The sequence below is a fragment of the Siphateles boraxobius genome, unplaced genomic scaffold (genome assembly GCF_051911475.1).
Source record: "Siphateles boraxobius isolate OS27281-9 unplaced genomic scaffold, OSU_SipBor_1 130, whole genome shotgun sequence".
NCBI lineage: Eukaryota > Metazoa > Chordata > Actinopteri > Cypriniformes > Leuciscidae > Siphateles > Siphateles boraxobius.
The window spans coordinates 14,759,539-14,774,524 of record NW_027508734.1 but is presented as its reverse complement, the minus strand read 5'-3'; the positions used below and the strand labels follow the sequence as shown (position 1 = coordinate 14,774,524).

Genomic DNA, 14,986 nt, shown 5'->3' with positions numbered 1-14,986 from the left:
CATTGCATCTGTTCACAGACTAGATCTCTTGCATCTTTCTCATCGCATTATGAGTCACTCATACGAGCAGTGGGAGATGAAACAATATCAGAGGCAATAAAAGACAGCAGTGTTTGAGCGAATCACACTCAGCCAAGCTTTTACATTTTCAATTGCATGGTGGATCAGCAAATCCAACTCTCCTTGTGACTCATCCTTGTCATCTGTACGACATATGCTCGTAATATGTAAAATAAGCACATGTTTGATTTTTCTAGGTCTTCTGCTATAAAGATAACATGAGGCCACTGCTAGCTTGCTAGTTTATGTTTGACAATAGTATTTTCCACTGGATCAAAGACCCAGTGCTATTAGAACTGGACAAGGGTCTTTAAATCAACTTGTGAACACAAAATTAAAGTCATTATAGAAAAAGTTAAAACAAAGTCCAGGTTTTCAAACAGACAACAATAGACCTTATTCAAGTATTAGTCTAAACCTAACCCATACTAACAAGTTACCACAAAGAAAAATATTTAAGTTCTGCTCACTCTGTCTGGACATTCATTCATGATGTGCATAACGGGACGCTTCTAAAGTTCATATGCATGTTGTGGACACTTTTTTCCTACACTATCAGTTCCAAATCATTCATAACAAAAGCTACAATTTTAGTTTTAATATGTTTATATTTGACTACAAAATCAATTTGAAGCATTTTAGCAGAAGCCTTTAATTCAAAGGGTCTTTAAGACATTGATTCGAGACATTCATGACTGTAATGTATATACCAGACCCCGTTTTTCATTTAATCTAATTACAGTTTATGCTCGAGCAATGCGTCCATCTCCTCCATAGCATAACATGGCTATCATTAAGACTACACATCTGTTGTCCCTTGGCGGCCCCCCTCTTTCTTTCTTTCTCTTGCTTTGCTCGCTTGTTAATGAGAGACGACCTTCTATAGTCTCATTCCCCGATGCACCTGTACGCTGCTCTTAAAATTAGGGGCTTTACATTACACTGGTGCGAGAGCACAAAGGCTGACAGTGTACACCGCAGGCGGGTCTCGAGCTCTCCGGTCGCGGGCTTTTATTCCCGGGCCCAGAGGGAGGGAAGGACTCTCTTCTGGCCTTTCACTTCGTTCTGCACCACCACGTCCCGCATGAGCCGCAGTCTGGGCTTTCAGCAGCTAAATGAAGACCTGATAAAAAAAATGGTACCGGAACAGGTGACTGGAGGAATACGAGCATAAAAAAAATGCTTTTGTGCTTCCACAGGCTGTGACGGAAGCGTGACCCCGTGGCGTGCCGTCCATACCAATGCCGGACAGCCCGTGAGAGCCGAGCCAATAAAAAACCCTGAGTGTGTGTGACAGCAACTGAGTGAGAGAAATAGTATAAGAGAGATAAAAAAAAGATAAATTCATCATCATCAAATTCATATATAACTGTCAAAAGTTTGAAAAAATTAAAGTTTTTAATGTTTTTGAAAGTAGTCTTAATCTCACCAAGGCTGCATTTAAAGTATTTGATACAGTAAAAACAGCAATACTGTGAAATATTATTACAATTTAAATGAACTAGTTTCTGTTGTAATATATTTTAAAATGTAATTTATTCCATTAAATGAATAAAAAAAGACAGTAAAGACATTTATTAAATTAATAAATATTACAAAAAATGTTGTTCTTTTGAACTTTCTATTCATCAAAGAATCCTGAAAATAAATCACTGTTTCCATAAAAATATTAGGCAGCACAACTGTGTTTAACATTAATAATAATAATAAATATTTCTTGAGCAGCAAATCAGCATATTAGAATGATTTCTGAAGGATCATGTGAGACTGAAGACTGAAAATTCAGCTTTGCATCACAGGAATAAATTGCATTTTAAATATATATTACAGAAAATATATACCAGAAACCACTTACTTCAAATTGTAGTAATATTTCAAAGTATGGCTGATTTTACTGTATTTTCGATCAAATAATGCAGCCTTGGTGAGATTAAGAGACTACTTTCAAAAACATTCAACAAACCAAAAAGAAATGCACAAATACATCACCCGTCTCTCTGGGTGGAAGAGAAGAGATGGAAGTAAGAAGGAAATAGAACATGGAAATTTTTATTATCATGCTGAATATGAAGATAACAGTAGAGACAAATAGTCAAAACTCTTCAGATTTAAGTATTTCCTCAAAAGACCTGGTGCATTATGATAACTCTTTGGGCAGTGTGAGAGGCTGATCGTACAGAGAAAAAAAAAGAGAAAAGGATCTTTACATTTTTTGCGAGTGCTGCTTGCACATGCAAACTTTGACACCATGTTGCTGGGATGAGTTCCACACACAAGTTTCATGCGGGTGAAGGTTTTGTTAGGATCACTAACCCCATAGTGACGCTTGCCTCAGTGCACTTCTAAAGAAAAATGGAAACAAACTTTACAATAAGGTTCCATTTGTTAACATTAAATACATTTGTCAACATGAAATGACAATGAAAAACACTTCAAAGGTATTTATTAATCTTAGTGAATTTTAATTTCAAAATTTACTAATACTATATTAAAGTCAAAGTTTTTAAATGGACCATGAGCTAACAATGAACAGTTGTTGCATAATGCATTAAATATTAATAAATACTCGGTAACACTATACAATAAGGTTCATTAGTTAACTTATTAACTAACATGAACTAACAATGAGTAATACATTTGTTACAGTATTTATTAATATTTGTTAATTTTAGTTAATAAAAATCCAGCAGTTCATTCTTAGTTCATGTTAACTAAGGTAGTTAACTAACCTTATTGTAAAGTGTTACCAAATGCTCTAACAAATGCATTGCTCATTGTTAACACATTAACATAATTATTGTAAAGTGTTCCCGAAGAAATCCAAATCCAGCATTAGCAGAAATTTCACTAGAATTACAGATGAAAACACACACACACACACACACACACACACACACACACACACACACACACACACACACACACACACACACACACACACACACACACACACACACACACACACAAAGCTTAATGACCTTTACGCCGCCTTCACATTGGCAGTTGAAATCAGCTCCGTAAAACGCAATACGCCCCCAGCGGACGTCGTACTACACCGTTGAAAATCGTTGGGAGCGAGTAGTACAAAAATGGCGGAGATTTTTTTTTAACAGATGTTACTGTTCTTGTTAATGAACATAAATTTAACATAGTAAATCTGCATCTAACTCAAGATAATACTATACTGTCAACTCGCTGTCAAATATGCGTTTCGAGACAAAGCATGTAATATTAATATTGCAGCTTGCGCTGCAAACTGTGCTGAAGAAACATTCCATCAAAATTAGGCAACACAAACCTGTTTCAAGACTTGAAACATGCAGAAACTAAGAAATTAATTCAGGTTTGTTTATCAGTACTATAGCAACGCTAACTTCCGCTGGAATTGTCGGATAGGAACATAGGATAGGAACCGTCCGTAGCCTTTCGGAAGAGTTCAATTTTTTGAACGCATCCGGATGACCAACGGACACGATTTTCTTCACACCGCACTCGTTCGGACCCATTCGCATACGGTCTGCGAATCTCCATAGGAAATGAATGACTTCCGGTCGTTTCGGAGCCGTATCGGAGCTGATTTCAACCACCAGTGTGAAGGCGGCGTTACTGATTAAGTAATCGCCGCTTCCTACACACTAAGTGTTTAGCGATAACCACAATCCAACACACAAAGCACTGTTGCATTTGCTTTGCACATTTCCTTCTGTGGCCGTCAGCCCACACATTCAAATTAATCTTTCCTCTTCCTCACAGATATATGCCCACAGACAGGGAGTTTCCCGAAGCCAGCGGCCCGGGCTCAAGGAAGACCTGTTTCTAGCGGCGCGGAGGACACCATCCATCCGGCAGGACCACCAACAATAGACGCTTTGTTCAGCTTGTCTGCAAGGAAACACGGGCTACAGAGAGATGCCATTGTTTTATTGTGTAATGTTACCTGTGATTCGATAAATGATAGCGGCCCGTGTTTTTGTCGTAGGAATGCACAAATATATCACTCACCGGTGTTCTTAGGTCACTGCAGAGTTTTGGCACGGGCCCCGCTCGCATGGGTTCAAGAGAAGCAGGAAAGCAGAAACCTTTTTATTTAAGAACGCCGTTCCTGGGAAAGCGAAGAGAGCGAGAGAGATCGCTTTTCAACAAAACATCAGCCATTCTCAAGTAAACAATACATTCAGATCTCTGGAATAAGTTGTGATACAGTGCCAAGCGTCGTCATTTAAGGTGCCCCGTACGCAGAAACATGTAGCGTTACTGAGATAACGTGGCACTGGATGAGCTTCTCTCTCTGGCTTTGCCAGAGCTTTGGTTGTAATGTCATAACGATGAGATATGAGACCACGGGAAAGTTTGAATCGATGCATCAAACAGGGTTCCCAAACCTTTCCATTAATGAATTTTACTTTGTGATTTCTGGATAAGTTTCCTTAGTTTTTTAAAATTTTTATTTTAGAGATTATAGAGCAGTTTATCGAAAGCTGAGCATCAACTTTTCGTGACTTTGTTAGAATGTTATTAATTTCCAGGACGTTTTCAGGCCTGGAAAACACAATTTAATAATTTCATAACACTCGGGATTCAGAACATAGTTTTAACGCATAATTAAAACAATCATAATAAAATAATAACTGTTGATTACCACACTCTCAGAAAAAAGGTACAAATGGTACATCTTTGTACCTAAAGTGTAGCCTACATATTAGAACCTTTTGAAAGGGTACCGTCCAGTGACAGATTTTGTACCCTTTTTTCTGAGAGTGCACATAAAATAACTTTGACTTGTTCCGCAGATTGTAAAAGCAAAAATAAGTAAATTAATTAATTAAAAAGTAATTCTGGAGGGTTAAAAAGCAGCACAAAAAATAAATAAATTTCAAAATCAATGTCAAGCATTTTATTGCAACATTATTTTAAATTAATTTAATATAAATTAGTCTTGAGAGGTTGAGCGAAGTAGCAGTATTCTGCAAATGCGGTTGACAAAGTTTAAATGAAGTGCTATTTTTAAAGTTATTTCACTTCTGCAATCTGACGTTTTGTTTTAATGAAATGAAACTGGATATACAAAAAAATACAAATAAATGCAGAACCGGACTTTTTGGGATCATGGAAAGTGACATTACATACCGAAATGAAGACAGATCGTTGACGAGGTTGAAGTAAAAATTATTTGTGATGTAAACTGAAAAAGAAACTCATTTTAGAGGTGGAACAATATGGTTAAATTTGATCTGATGTTGTATCTTACATGAAATATTCCTTTAAAATAAAATTTAAAGCAATCAGTGATTATTAAACAGCGTTTTTAGGGTGGATTGTGCTGCAGTTAAAAGTAAAGATGGCAAGAAAGCAAAACTTAGAAGGCAATATACAGTTACCAAATGAACAATGAATTCAGTAATCAGCATATTTAGCAGACATTTTATTAGGAAGTCATCAAACTCTAGAAAAATGGATGCAAATCGATGAACACGGCGCAATTACTGCTTCAAAGTATAGCAATATGTTTGAAAAATAACAAATGGGGACATTATGGGATCCATTTATTCACACAAATGTACATGTGAAACTTGCAAACAGCAGATTATATACATTCAGTAGTAGAAGTTGTGGAAGACTTTCGCTTAGTAAAGACAATTCCCATATAACATTCCTTCGCTCTTAAATCAGTCCTCCAAACATTGTTCTGAAGTTCTATACATTATGGTAGCAAGCAGTCATCCAGAGATGGTTTCGTCCCAACAAACGCCCAAAATACACTAAACTGAACCTAAATGCGACAAAAAAAAGATCATTTCAATTTTGTGGCAGGTCACTTTAATGCTCTTGAATTGAGTTCATGATGTGGTGAAATGCTGTAGCTGTACTGCGTCACAGATTGCAAGTAAAGGCAGCTAGTGTTAGAAAAAGTTGAGATAAAATAGACTCGCGTGAAGGTGAAGGAGAGTCTGTTCAGAGTCCTGACATTTAAAGTGATCACACAAATATCTCCCACAAAACTCTTACACTGATTGAGATTTTAGGGGGGGGGGGATTAAAGATCAAGTTGCGATCTGAATGACATGTGTGAAACGTGTCAAATGAACTGAACTAACTTAATGCTATGCAGACCTTACAAGTGGGTTTGACGACGGCTTATATTTTGAAGAAAAAACAAACTTAAGTGCATTTCAAATCTTTAATAAACAAAATGAAAAAAAAATCTTAAATTACTGATTGCAAAGAATTAAGAGAAAAATAAATCGTAAAGAAATGATGGCCAATTCATATTAAGCATCACTTCGAATCTAATTGTCCATATCTTTGGGGATTCGGACATTCCCACATGAAATCCCTTGACAGGTCACATGAAAAACATACAACTCAACAAAACCCCCAAAACACTTTGATAACACAAGCTTGTGGCTTAAATAGTCTAAAAATATCTGCTGTACATATATGACACAATTATTTACATAAAGTTTGTTAATGATATTTGCTTGTACATACGTTCACCTATGTAGACCTCTCGTGACTAGAACTGTGAATGGAAACTTAAGTCAAGAGCCTCTGATACTGTAATCAGATTAAATGAGGCATTCTTAAAAAAACTGAAATGTTTGCAGAGAAAAACTGAAAGCTTGTGGGTTTTTTGGTATGATTTTTTTTTTAATTTGAATGAATTGGATTCTAAACAGAAAGTTAATAACTTAATAGACCAAAGAATTTCTCCAGAGCAAAAAAGGACGATAGCACATGCATACAAAACTGTGAGAGTGGCCTGAATATCTTGATAGTTTAAAAGGGTTTTATATTTTCCTTGTCTGAGAATTTAGACGATAGAAAACGTCAAATACTTACAAAGGCCTTGTTGATTTAAGAACAAAAAAAGATATTGGTACAAATCTAACGTCCGCGTTTTTCTTGGGTCAGGAATTTCTCCAGGCATGCATGAAAGGACAGCTTCTACGAACAAATCAAACGTGGCCATTACAGTGCTCCCCAATTCACAGTCGTTACTCTGTAAATAAGCTTTTTCACTCCGCTTGTACAAAACGCTGCACCTGCTTCCAGAGGTTTTGAGTAGAAATAAAAAAAGAGAGTTTGCATAGAGTCTTAAGGGAACCTACAGAAATGAGTTAGTTGGCTACCGTCAAACATTGTCGAACTTGTGTTTTAGGTAGTCCTTCATGACCTTGGCAATGGGCAGATCTTCCAGAAACTTCAGGCTCTGCAGGCCGATGCACTGCCGGATCTTTATCCTGCACAGATCCTGCAAAGTCCTGGGTTGCCCTGAAACACAACGACTGGCAGGTTAAATTCAATCTATGTTTACATTTAATAAAAACTGAATGATTGCATTCCTGCGCATTAACTTATTTAAACTGATAACATAGAAAAACGTACAAAAATACCAAAGATTTGTGGCTACAGCAGGGTAACTATAGATAACAAACTAAAACCATAAAAAAATGTGTTGCTTGAAATAAAACATGTTAAAAATATTAAACTCATTTTATTTCAGCTAGTTGCCGAGGGAGCATTTCTCATTTTCATTAATGTTCTAAAATGACTAAAACTGAAATAGAAATTAATAAAAACTATATAGACACATTAAAAAAAGGTTTAAAAATGACAAAAACACAACAAATTTATAACAGAATATTAAGCACGAGATAAACAAAATGTGAATGCAACCTCACACACACTCTCCAAAATGCACCAAATGCAAGCAAGCTCTGTCAAGTTAATAAAAATGTTAAACCGGACAGTTGGCTGATAATTAAAAAAAATATATTTTAAAGTCAATTTATAATGTAAGGAGGACAGTCTGACCCTTGTGTGTTTATCTGCCACGAAAATCGAAGTATATACTGTATATTCAGGTTGAAGCAGAAAAAAGTTTAATGTTTCAGGTACAACAGTAAAAACAAGACGTTCAATTAAAACAAACTGGCACAGAAAACCATCAGGGGAGGGGAAATAAAAAAAAACACACACAAAAGATTTAAAAAGTTTTTTTTTTTGGTTTTGTTGCATTTGTCATCTTAAAAGATATCAGGAAAGTTCTGCAATGAGTTCCAGGAACCCAGTGCACAGAGTTTATCAGTTTTAATGGGCCAGTTTTCCAGTCCCAACACAACACGGCACAGGCTGTGCTTCCACAAATGAAGCCAGCTGGAAAAACCACTACAAAGAGCTGGAGACGGCCATCTGCAGCCCCTGTCTTCTGTCAGTCTCAATGCCTTACCAAAGCTCGCAACCATAGGTGACGGCAGAGAGAGCGAAATGAAATCAGTGCGTATTCTCACAGAGGCGAAGCGGTCACTCCCTTCAAGACGTGAAGTCATGCTCTCAAAGTCTGAGTCGTGGATGTAAATACAGCCGCTGAAGTGCCTTTTTAATAAATAATCAAGGTGAAATCGGATCACGCTGAATGAGTTGACAGCGAGTAAATGTCTGCGACAGACAGGTGGCTTTGATATGGCGATATCAAAGTTGAAGCGGTGCACAGGAATGTGGCCATTGTTGCGTACTTGATCATTAGTGCTTCAGGTAACACCGCTCGCTTTTCTCAGGTGACCGATTGTTCTGTGTGGGGGATAGAGATCATAATGGTGTTCGTTCGGGAGGTTAGGCCATTGCTCAACTTACAGATCGGCTGCTGCTCTTCGTGAGATTTGACATATTTCTAGAGGAAAGAGTGAATATGACCTTCCTTTGATGATACTCTTTTTTTAACCTTTGAGGTTTAATGCTTCACGCTTGACTTGAGTGGAGCTCTCTTCAAACTTATATCTATAATAAGTGTCATTGTGTAACAAAAAAATTAAAGCTTCGAAGGTGTAATTTGCTAAGGCAAGCTCATTAGTTACTGTCGTTAACAAAAACAATAATCAAAACCTGCAATTAAATATAAGAAAAAGAAATACACACATGCATACATATGTGTGTATATATATATATATATATATATACACATGCGAAAGAGCAAAGTATACCAACTATAATGTGCACTGCAATTAGGGCTGTGTATCGGCAATTACTTCATATATAATAAACATCAATATTCAATATATTGCTGTGTGCATCACTAAATCATAATTGGATTGCAATTTAAACTTCAGTAAACACACAAGAGAGACTGATTTATGGAGGGAACTGACTCTGATTAATTTTTTGTAATTAATAAGGTTTTAGAGCTTCATATTCGAGTTATAACCTTGAAGTTTAGTTGAGCTGAAACAAGGAAACATCTTGCTAAAAGGTGTCTTCTTCAAAAGGTAATAAAAACTACCAAGAAAACTGCCAAAAAAAAAACCTTTGTAAAGGAACAAAAAGTAAACCAACTATAATGTGAAATTTAGACAAGGTATATCATGTTATGCATCTTTATCTTTGAAGTTTTAGATTTTCACGTTTGGCTTCAAAGAAACTTTACTTTAAAAATGAAACAAAAAGTACATATATGAAATTTTTCTGTGTTTAACGGTTTTTTATTAACTATTGTTTAACTATTTATAAACTGCAACTCTAAAGTGCACTACAATAAGTACTGACTGAGCATTACTTGTGTAAATGTTAAATGTTTAACTCGTGTTAAATATTTTTGAAAGAAGTCTTTTATGATCACCAAGGTTGCATTTATTTGATCAAAAATACAGTAAAACTTTTTATTAGGATTCTTTGATTAATAGAAAGTTCAAAAGAACCGCATTTATTTGAAATAAAACTGTAAAACAATTTTAACTTTGTAACATTATAAATGTCCTTGCGGATTAAGAGTATTAATTAAATTCTACCATAATAAGAGATCAATGTGCAAAAATATAGTCACCCACTAAAATAAAGATGAAAGGAAAATCAGAAAAAAAGAACAAAAATTGTATTGTTAAATAAGACCCAAAGATTCAATTAGTTCAAAAGTAAGTAGCTAAAACGTACTTGAAAATTTGGACAGTTGGTGGCGCTAGAGGATTTGAGAGACGTCAAAAGAGTACTGTCACCTAAATTACTGAGACCCTCCCTAATCAGTGTGCCAAACTTTTTTACTATTACCATCTACCAAAAAATTAGGAACAATGCTGACAATCCACATATAAAGATTTAGAAAGGAAGAAGAACCTACTTGTGACCTCCTGTAGGAAGTCCAGACAGGGTCGACTGATGCCAGACATGCTGACGGAAACAGCCACGGGGGTCTGGCCCTCGTAGTTGCGCGTGTTGGTATCGGCCCCGTACGTGTACAGCATCTGAGCGCACAGCACATCGTCTCTGAGGGCCGACAGGTGCAGCGGCGTCTGTCCGTCCTCCAGCCGGCCCAGGTTAGTGTCCGCTCCCCGCTGCAGGAACATGCGACAGTACGAGTGGTTGCCCTTAATGACGGCGTAACGCAACAAGAAGCCGTTCTGAATGTCTATGTTGGCATTGTGGTCGAGCAGAATGCGCACACAGCTGGAGCGCTCGCGGATAATGGCCAGCTGGAGCGGCGTCGTGCCTTTGTCGCTGAGCGGGTCCACCTCGGCTTTGAACTCTAAAAGGAGACAAACGAAGGAGTCGCGGCCGTAGTGGGCCGCCACGTGCAAAGGGGTCCAGCCATCATTGCTCTTGGCATTGATGATGTCGCTGCGATACTCGGACTCCAGCATGAGGCGGGCAATGCGGGCACGGCCGTGCATGGCAGCATAATGCAGAGCTGTGAAGCCTCCGATGAAATCCTTCACTGTTGGGTCCGCTGGAGATCGCAGAGAAGAAAAAAACAGCTTGAAGGATAAACACATGACAAAACCAAACTAATTTAACTGACAACTAAAAAAAATGATGATATATATATATATATATATATATATATGCATTAGCCCTACTATTATTACGCAAAGTCAATTTGCATTTATTTATATACCTCTATGTAACACGTGAGCTCTCTAACATGGGACATTTCAAAATGTACCTAAATCTTATGATGCCATGTGCCATTGAATAAATTAAATATGCATAATGATAGGCTATACTTGTTTTCAACATGACTAAAACATTAATACAATAATATGAAATAATTATTTCATATTATGTAGGCTGGATTCCAAAAACATGAATAGAAGTGGACTTAGGATATATAAAATAGTAATGTTTAGAACACATGTCATTCTATCATGTGCAATATTTGTCTAATATTTGCAATAGACTAAAAGAAATCCTTTTTATTTAGTTTTTAACTCTTAAATGTTAATAAATGACTACAGTTACAGTCCTTTAAATTGTTGATCATAATTATTTGTATGACATTTAGCTAGCTAAAAGTTCATACTTCTGTGCTTTTACAGCTTTTGACCAAATAATTTCAATGATTTATCTATCATTTTCCAGTAGTTATGAATAAATATGTAAAATATGTAAAACTAAACTTAAGCAGAAACATTTACATTAACTACAGGAAATTCAATTACATTTCCTGACAAAATCAATCAATCTGATTCAGGGTTCCTACAGGTTTAATGAATGTAGATTTAAGACCTTTTTAAGACCAACTAAAGAAACACGAGTTGTATTAGCAACACTTTCAACAGATATCTGTTACTTTTTATTTCATTTTACAAAATAAGTTGCATGAATGCTTCTGTTTCCAACCACTAGAATATGGAAATAACTTTTACTGTTAATTTTGACCAAACTGCAAAAGAAAGTGCTGTTCTTTCTCAGTATTTTTGTCTTGTTTTCCAGTGCTAATGTCTTAGATTCTTAAATCAAGACACATTTACTTGAGATGCAAAATGGTGTAAAATATAAATCAAAAATATGTTTGTTGTGGAATTGATCAAAATTAAGTGAGTTTAAGATTAAAATATGGAACTGAAGCTCAGAAAAATCAACTTAATTCAAATGGAAGTTTTCATAAGAAATACTGAGAAAAAAATATGTCATAAAGAAATACTTTTACATTTATTACATTTAAATTTTTTTGCAATGCATGAAATTTTAATGCAACGACTTTAAATGCCATGCATTCATTTCAGCTCTGATTGAAGGCCTTAATTTGAGTAAGGGCAAATTAAGACATTCAATTTATTCTGAATCTCAACAAGTACAGAGGACAGTGCAACTGCAAAGTTAAACACTTAATTGTGGATCATTCTATCTGCAGATCTTTTGATAAAAATAGCTGTTTTATAGCGCCCCCTAACGTCTAGCGTGCATTACCACATGAACATCAGAACAGTATTGTCTATTCTAGCAACATAATGCACGAGTGTAAAATATCACCTCAGCCACCGTTGTGAACTGGTTATCAGGAGTGTGCCATTGAGAAAAGGTACTTGATCATTGTGAAATCAAATTTCCCCAAGGAGGGGGATCATATTCAAACTATATACTGATTAATACACATTAAACTATACATTTTCATTAAACTTTGTTGTCTTTTTGGAGCTTGGTGGTTTAAATTTCCATCTACTTTTAGTGTGTGGAAAACAGAAGCCTATGTTTTAAATATAGGGATAATAATACAGGGCCCGAATTACTTTAGGGTAAGTAATATAATGAAAATTTTATTCAGCAAGCCAACCACAGTTTATAATACGTGTCAATCTAGGCTGGTCACTCAAGATATTTTCTTACAAAGTGACACATTAAATCAGACTTGCCTATCTCCCCACTGTCCTCAAGCAACCAAACCTTTTATACCAATACCTCCGTGTTCGAGGAACACGCGCACACAGCGCTCCTTGCCCTTCGCCGCAGAGAAGTGCAGCAGCGTCCAGCCGTTGGCGTCTCTGATCTTGGGCGAGTAGCCCTGCTCCAGCATCTTGCGGACAGTGTAGACATCGCCGGCCGCCACCGCCGCCTGGATCTGCAGCTCCTCCTGTAACTCTGGGTTCCTTCTGCAGTGATGGTTCAGCATCCTGTCACATCTCGCAGTACGGGTGTCAGACGCTCCTGTGTCCCTGCAGACAAACACACGGATGACATTACTGATAGACAAGCTCCTCATTTTGAATCAAAGGATGATCAATTATGTATGTTATGAAAAAAATGCAGTCAGTGTTTACATTCTTTTTTTAAAATCAACTACATATATCTCAAAGGAGATTTTTAATACAACTTTTCCATGTCCAATATAGATACCCATACTGCAACCTTAAGTATCTGCCGATACCAATAAAAAAAATTCTTGATCAGCTTAGAATATCGACTTCTCATTAATTTACTAACTACTCACTGCTTCATTATTAGTACAAGAAAAACATATATGCATACAATATTACATAAGATTTTAAGAATTACTGATCATTTGAATGCTGCATTTAAATCGAATGCTTTGAATGTCACAGGCTCTATAATATATATAGGCCACGTGTGTGTGTGTGTGTGTGTGTGTTTGTGTGTGTAAAATATATAAAACACAAATAAAACTAGACTACTGGATACAGCACTAATATTAAAAATCATTCCAAAATTTGTATTATTATTTTATTACTAATTGAATGTGTATAGACCTCTTACTGGTAAAATCTTAATAAAAAACACAATTATAAATTACTATTTGTGTTAGAAGAGTGTCAGCATACTTAAAATCTTATGAGCAATACATTTGACATAATTATTACATAAATATATAAACACTATAAACAGTGTTTCTTTGGAATGAATGACGCTGATTTTAATAAGACAACATAATAGATATGATAGAACAAATACATAGACTAAGTATTAATTATCTTTGATTGCAAAAAACATTGTGAAAAGAAAACAATTGCACACATCACTTTTAAGATGATAAAAAATAGTCTTGCATGGAAACCGCACTTATGGAAAGTACTGAGATAGTAGCGTTGCATGAAGGCAAATCCATTAAACCACCCATAAACAAGCTCAGACAACATAAACATGTTAATATAAAACAAGATGACAGAAATGACAAATTAAGAAATATTTAAAAACATTGCCTACAGATAATTAGAAATTACCGTTCATTAATGTCTTGTAGATCTAAAACAGCCTTTGAGTTCTGCATCCATAGTCATATCCACTTCAGATCTCCATTCTAGAGATGCGGAGTAATATAGAAATATCATCATCACCAACATGATTCATTTATATAATATCTTTTCATTTATATGTATTAATATATATTAATGCATATTCATATAGATATGTACATAATCATCATTTAGCCACACCTAAATGGTGACGTCTCATTTACACACTTATCTGTCATTACATTGATCAGCTCTCTGTCTAGGAGCAAATATTTACTGCCACCCATCAGTTCACAATGCATTTGTCTTCAGACTCTGAAAAAACAGCTCCAGCGAGCATTTGCACACCTACATTTACCTTTAAAAACATAAATGTTCGCTAACATATGTGATATATACCATCAACTGCAGTTTAACCTGTTTCATAACCTCAAATAAAGTAAATAAAAGGTAAACAATCCTGTTAGTAGCTGCTGCACTGAGAACAATGAATCTGTTAGCTGGTGTGCTAAACCAGCTGTGGCAGCTAAAATGAGCCTAAAACAAACACTAAAGCTGCTCTTTTTTAGAGACACACATAACTCATTTTAATATCACTGCAATAAATGATACGATAACTCTAAAACATATCATTAAACTGAAGGAGAATCTGACAAACTCTGTGATTGACATACACTGTTACTGCATTAGCATTGTTAGCATTTAGCCAGCGGTTTTTGACCATTCTCACAAGAACACTGCTTTTAAAGTTATTCAAACTCTCTTAACCTGTGGCGAGAGGATACAATTAACAACATCTGCTTAATTAACACAATAATAACTCGGGGGACAGTGAAATAAAAATATATAATATACATACAGAGTACAAATACAGTCAGGTAGCCATGAACACCATCTCCAAGGCTTCAAACAGCAACAACCAATCAGATTCGAGCTGTCAAATACGTCAGGCAGACATCATACTGCTGCAA

At 35.9% G+C, this 14,986-nt stretch overlaps 1 protein-coding gene across 1 annotated transcript; it reads right to left on the bottom strand.

The window, feature by feature from the left end:
- Window positions 1-5,469: 5,469 nt before the first annotated feature.
- Window positions 5,470-14,963, bottom strand: asb7 (ankyrin repeat and SOCS box containing 7). The gene is made up of 5 exons (XM_077227957.1): window positions 14,875-14,963; window positions 14,004-14,080; window positions 12,727-12,980; window positions 10,169-10,774; window positions 5,470-7,332 (listed from the first exon to the last, which is right to left on the bottom strand). The coding sequence occupies exons 2-5, from the start codon at window positions 14,048-14,050 to the stop codon at window positions 7,193-7,195; spliced, it is 1,047 nt and encodes a 348-aa protein (XP_077084072.1). The 5' UTR covers window positions 14,051-14,080; window positions 14,875-14,963; the 3' UTR covers window positions 5,470-7,192.
- Between the last annotated feature and the right edge of the window lie 23 nt (window positions 14,964-14,986).

Coding starts and splice junctions, on each gene's coding strand:
- asb7 (XM_077227957.1), bottom strand. CDS start 14,050: ATGCAGAACTCAAAGGCTGTTTTAGATCTACAAGACATTAATGAACG. Junction 10,775..12,726: donor CGTGTTCCTCGAACACGGAG/GTATTGGTATAA, acceptor TGCGATCTCCAG/CGGACCCAACAGTGAAGGAT. Junction 7,333..10,168: donor CTTCCTACAGGAGGTCACAA/GTAGGTTCTTCT, acceptor GTTGTGTTTCAG/GGCAACCCAGGACTTTGCAG.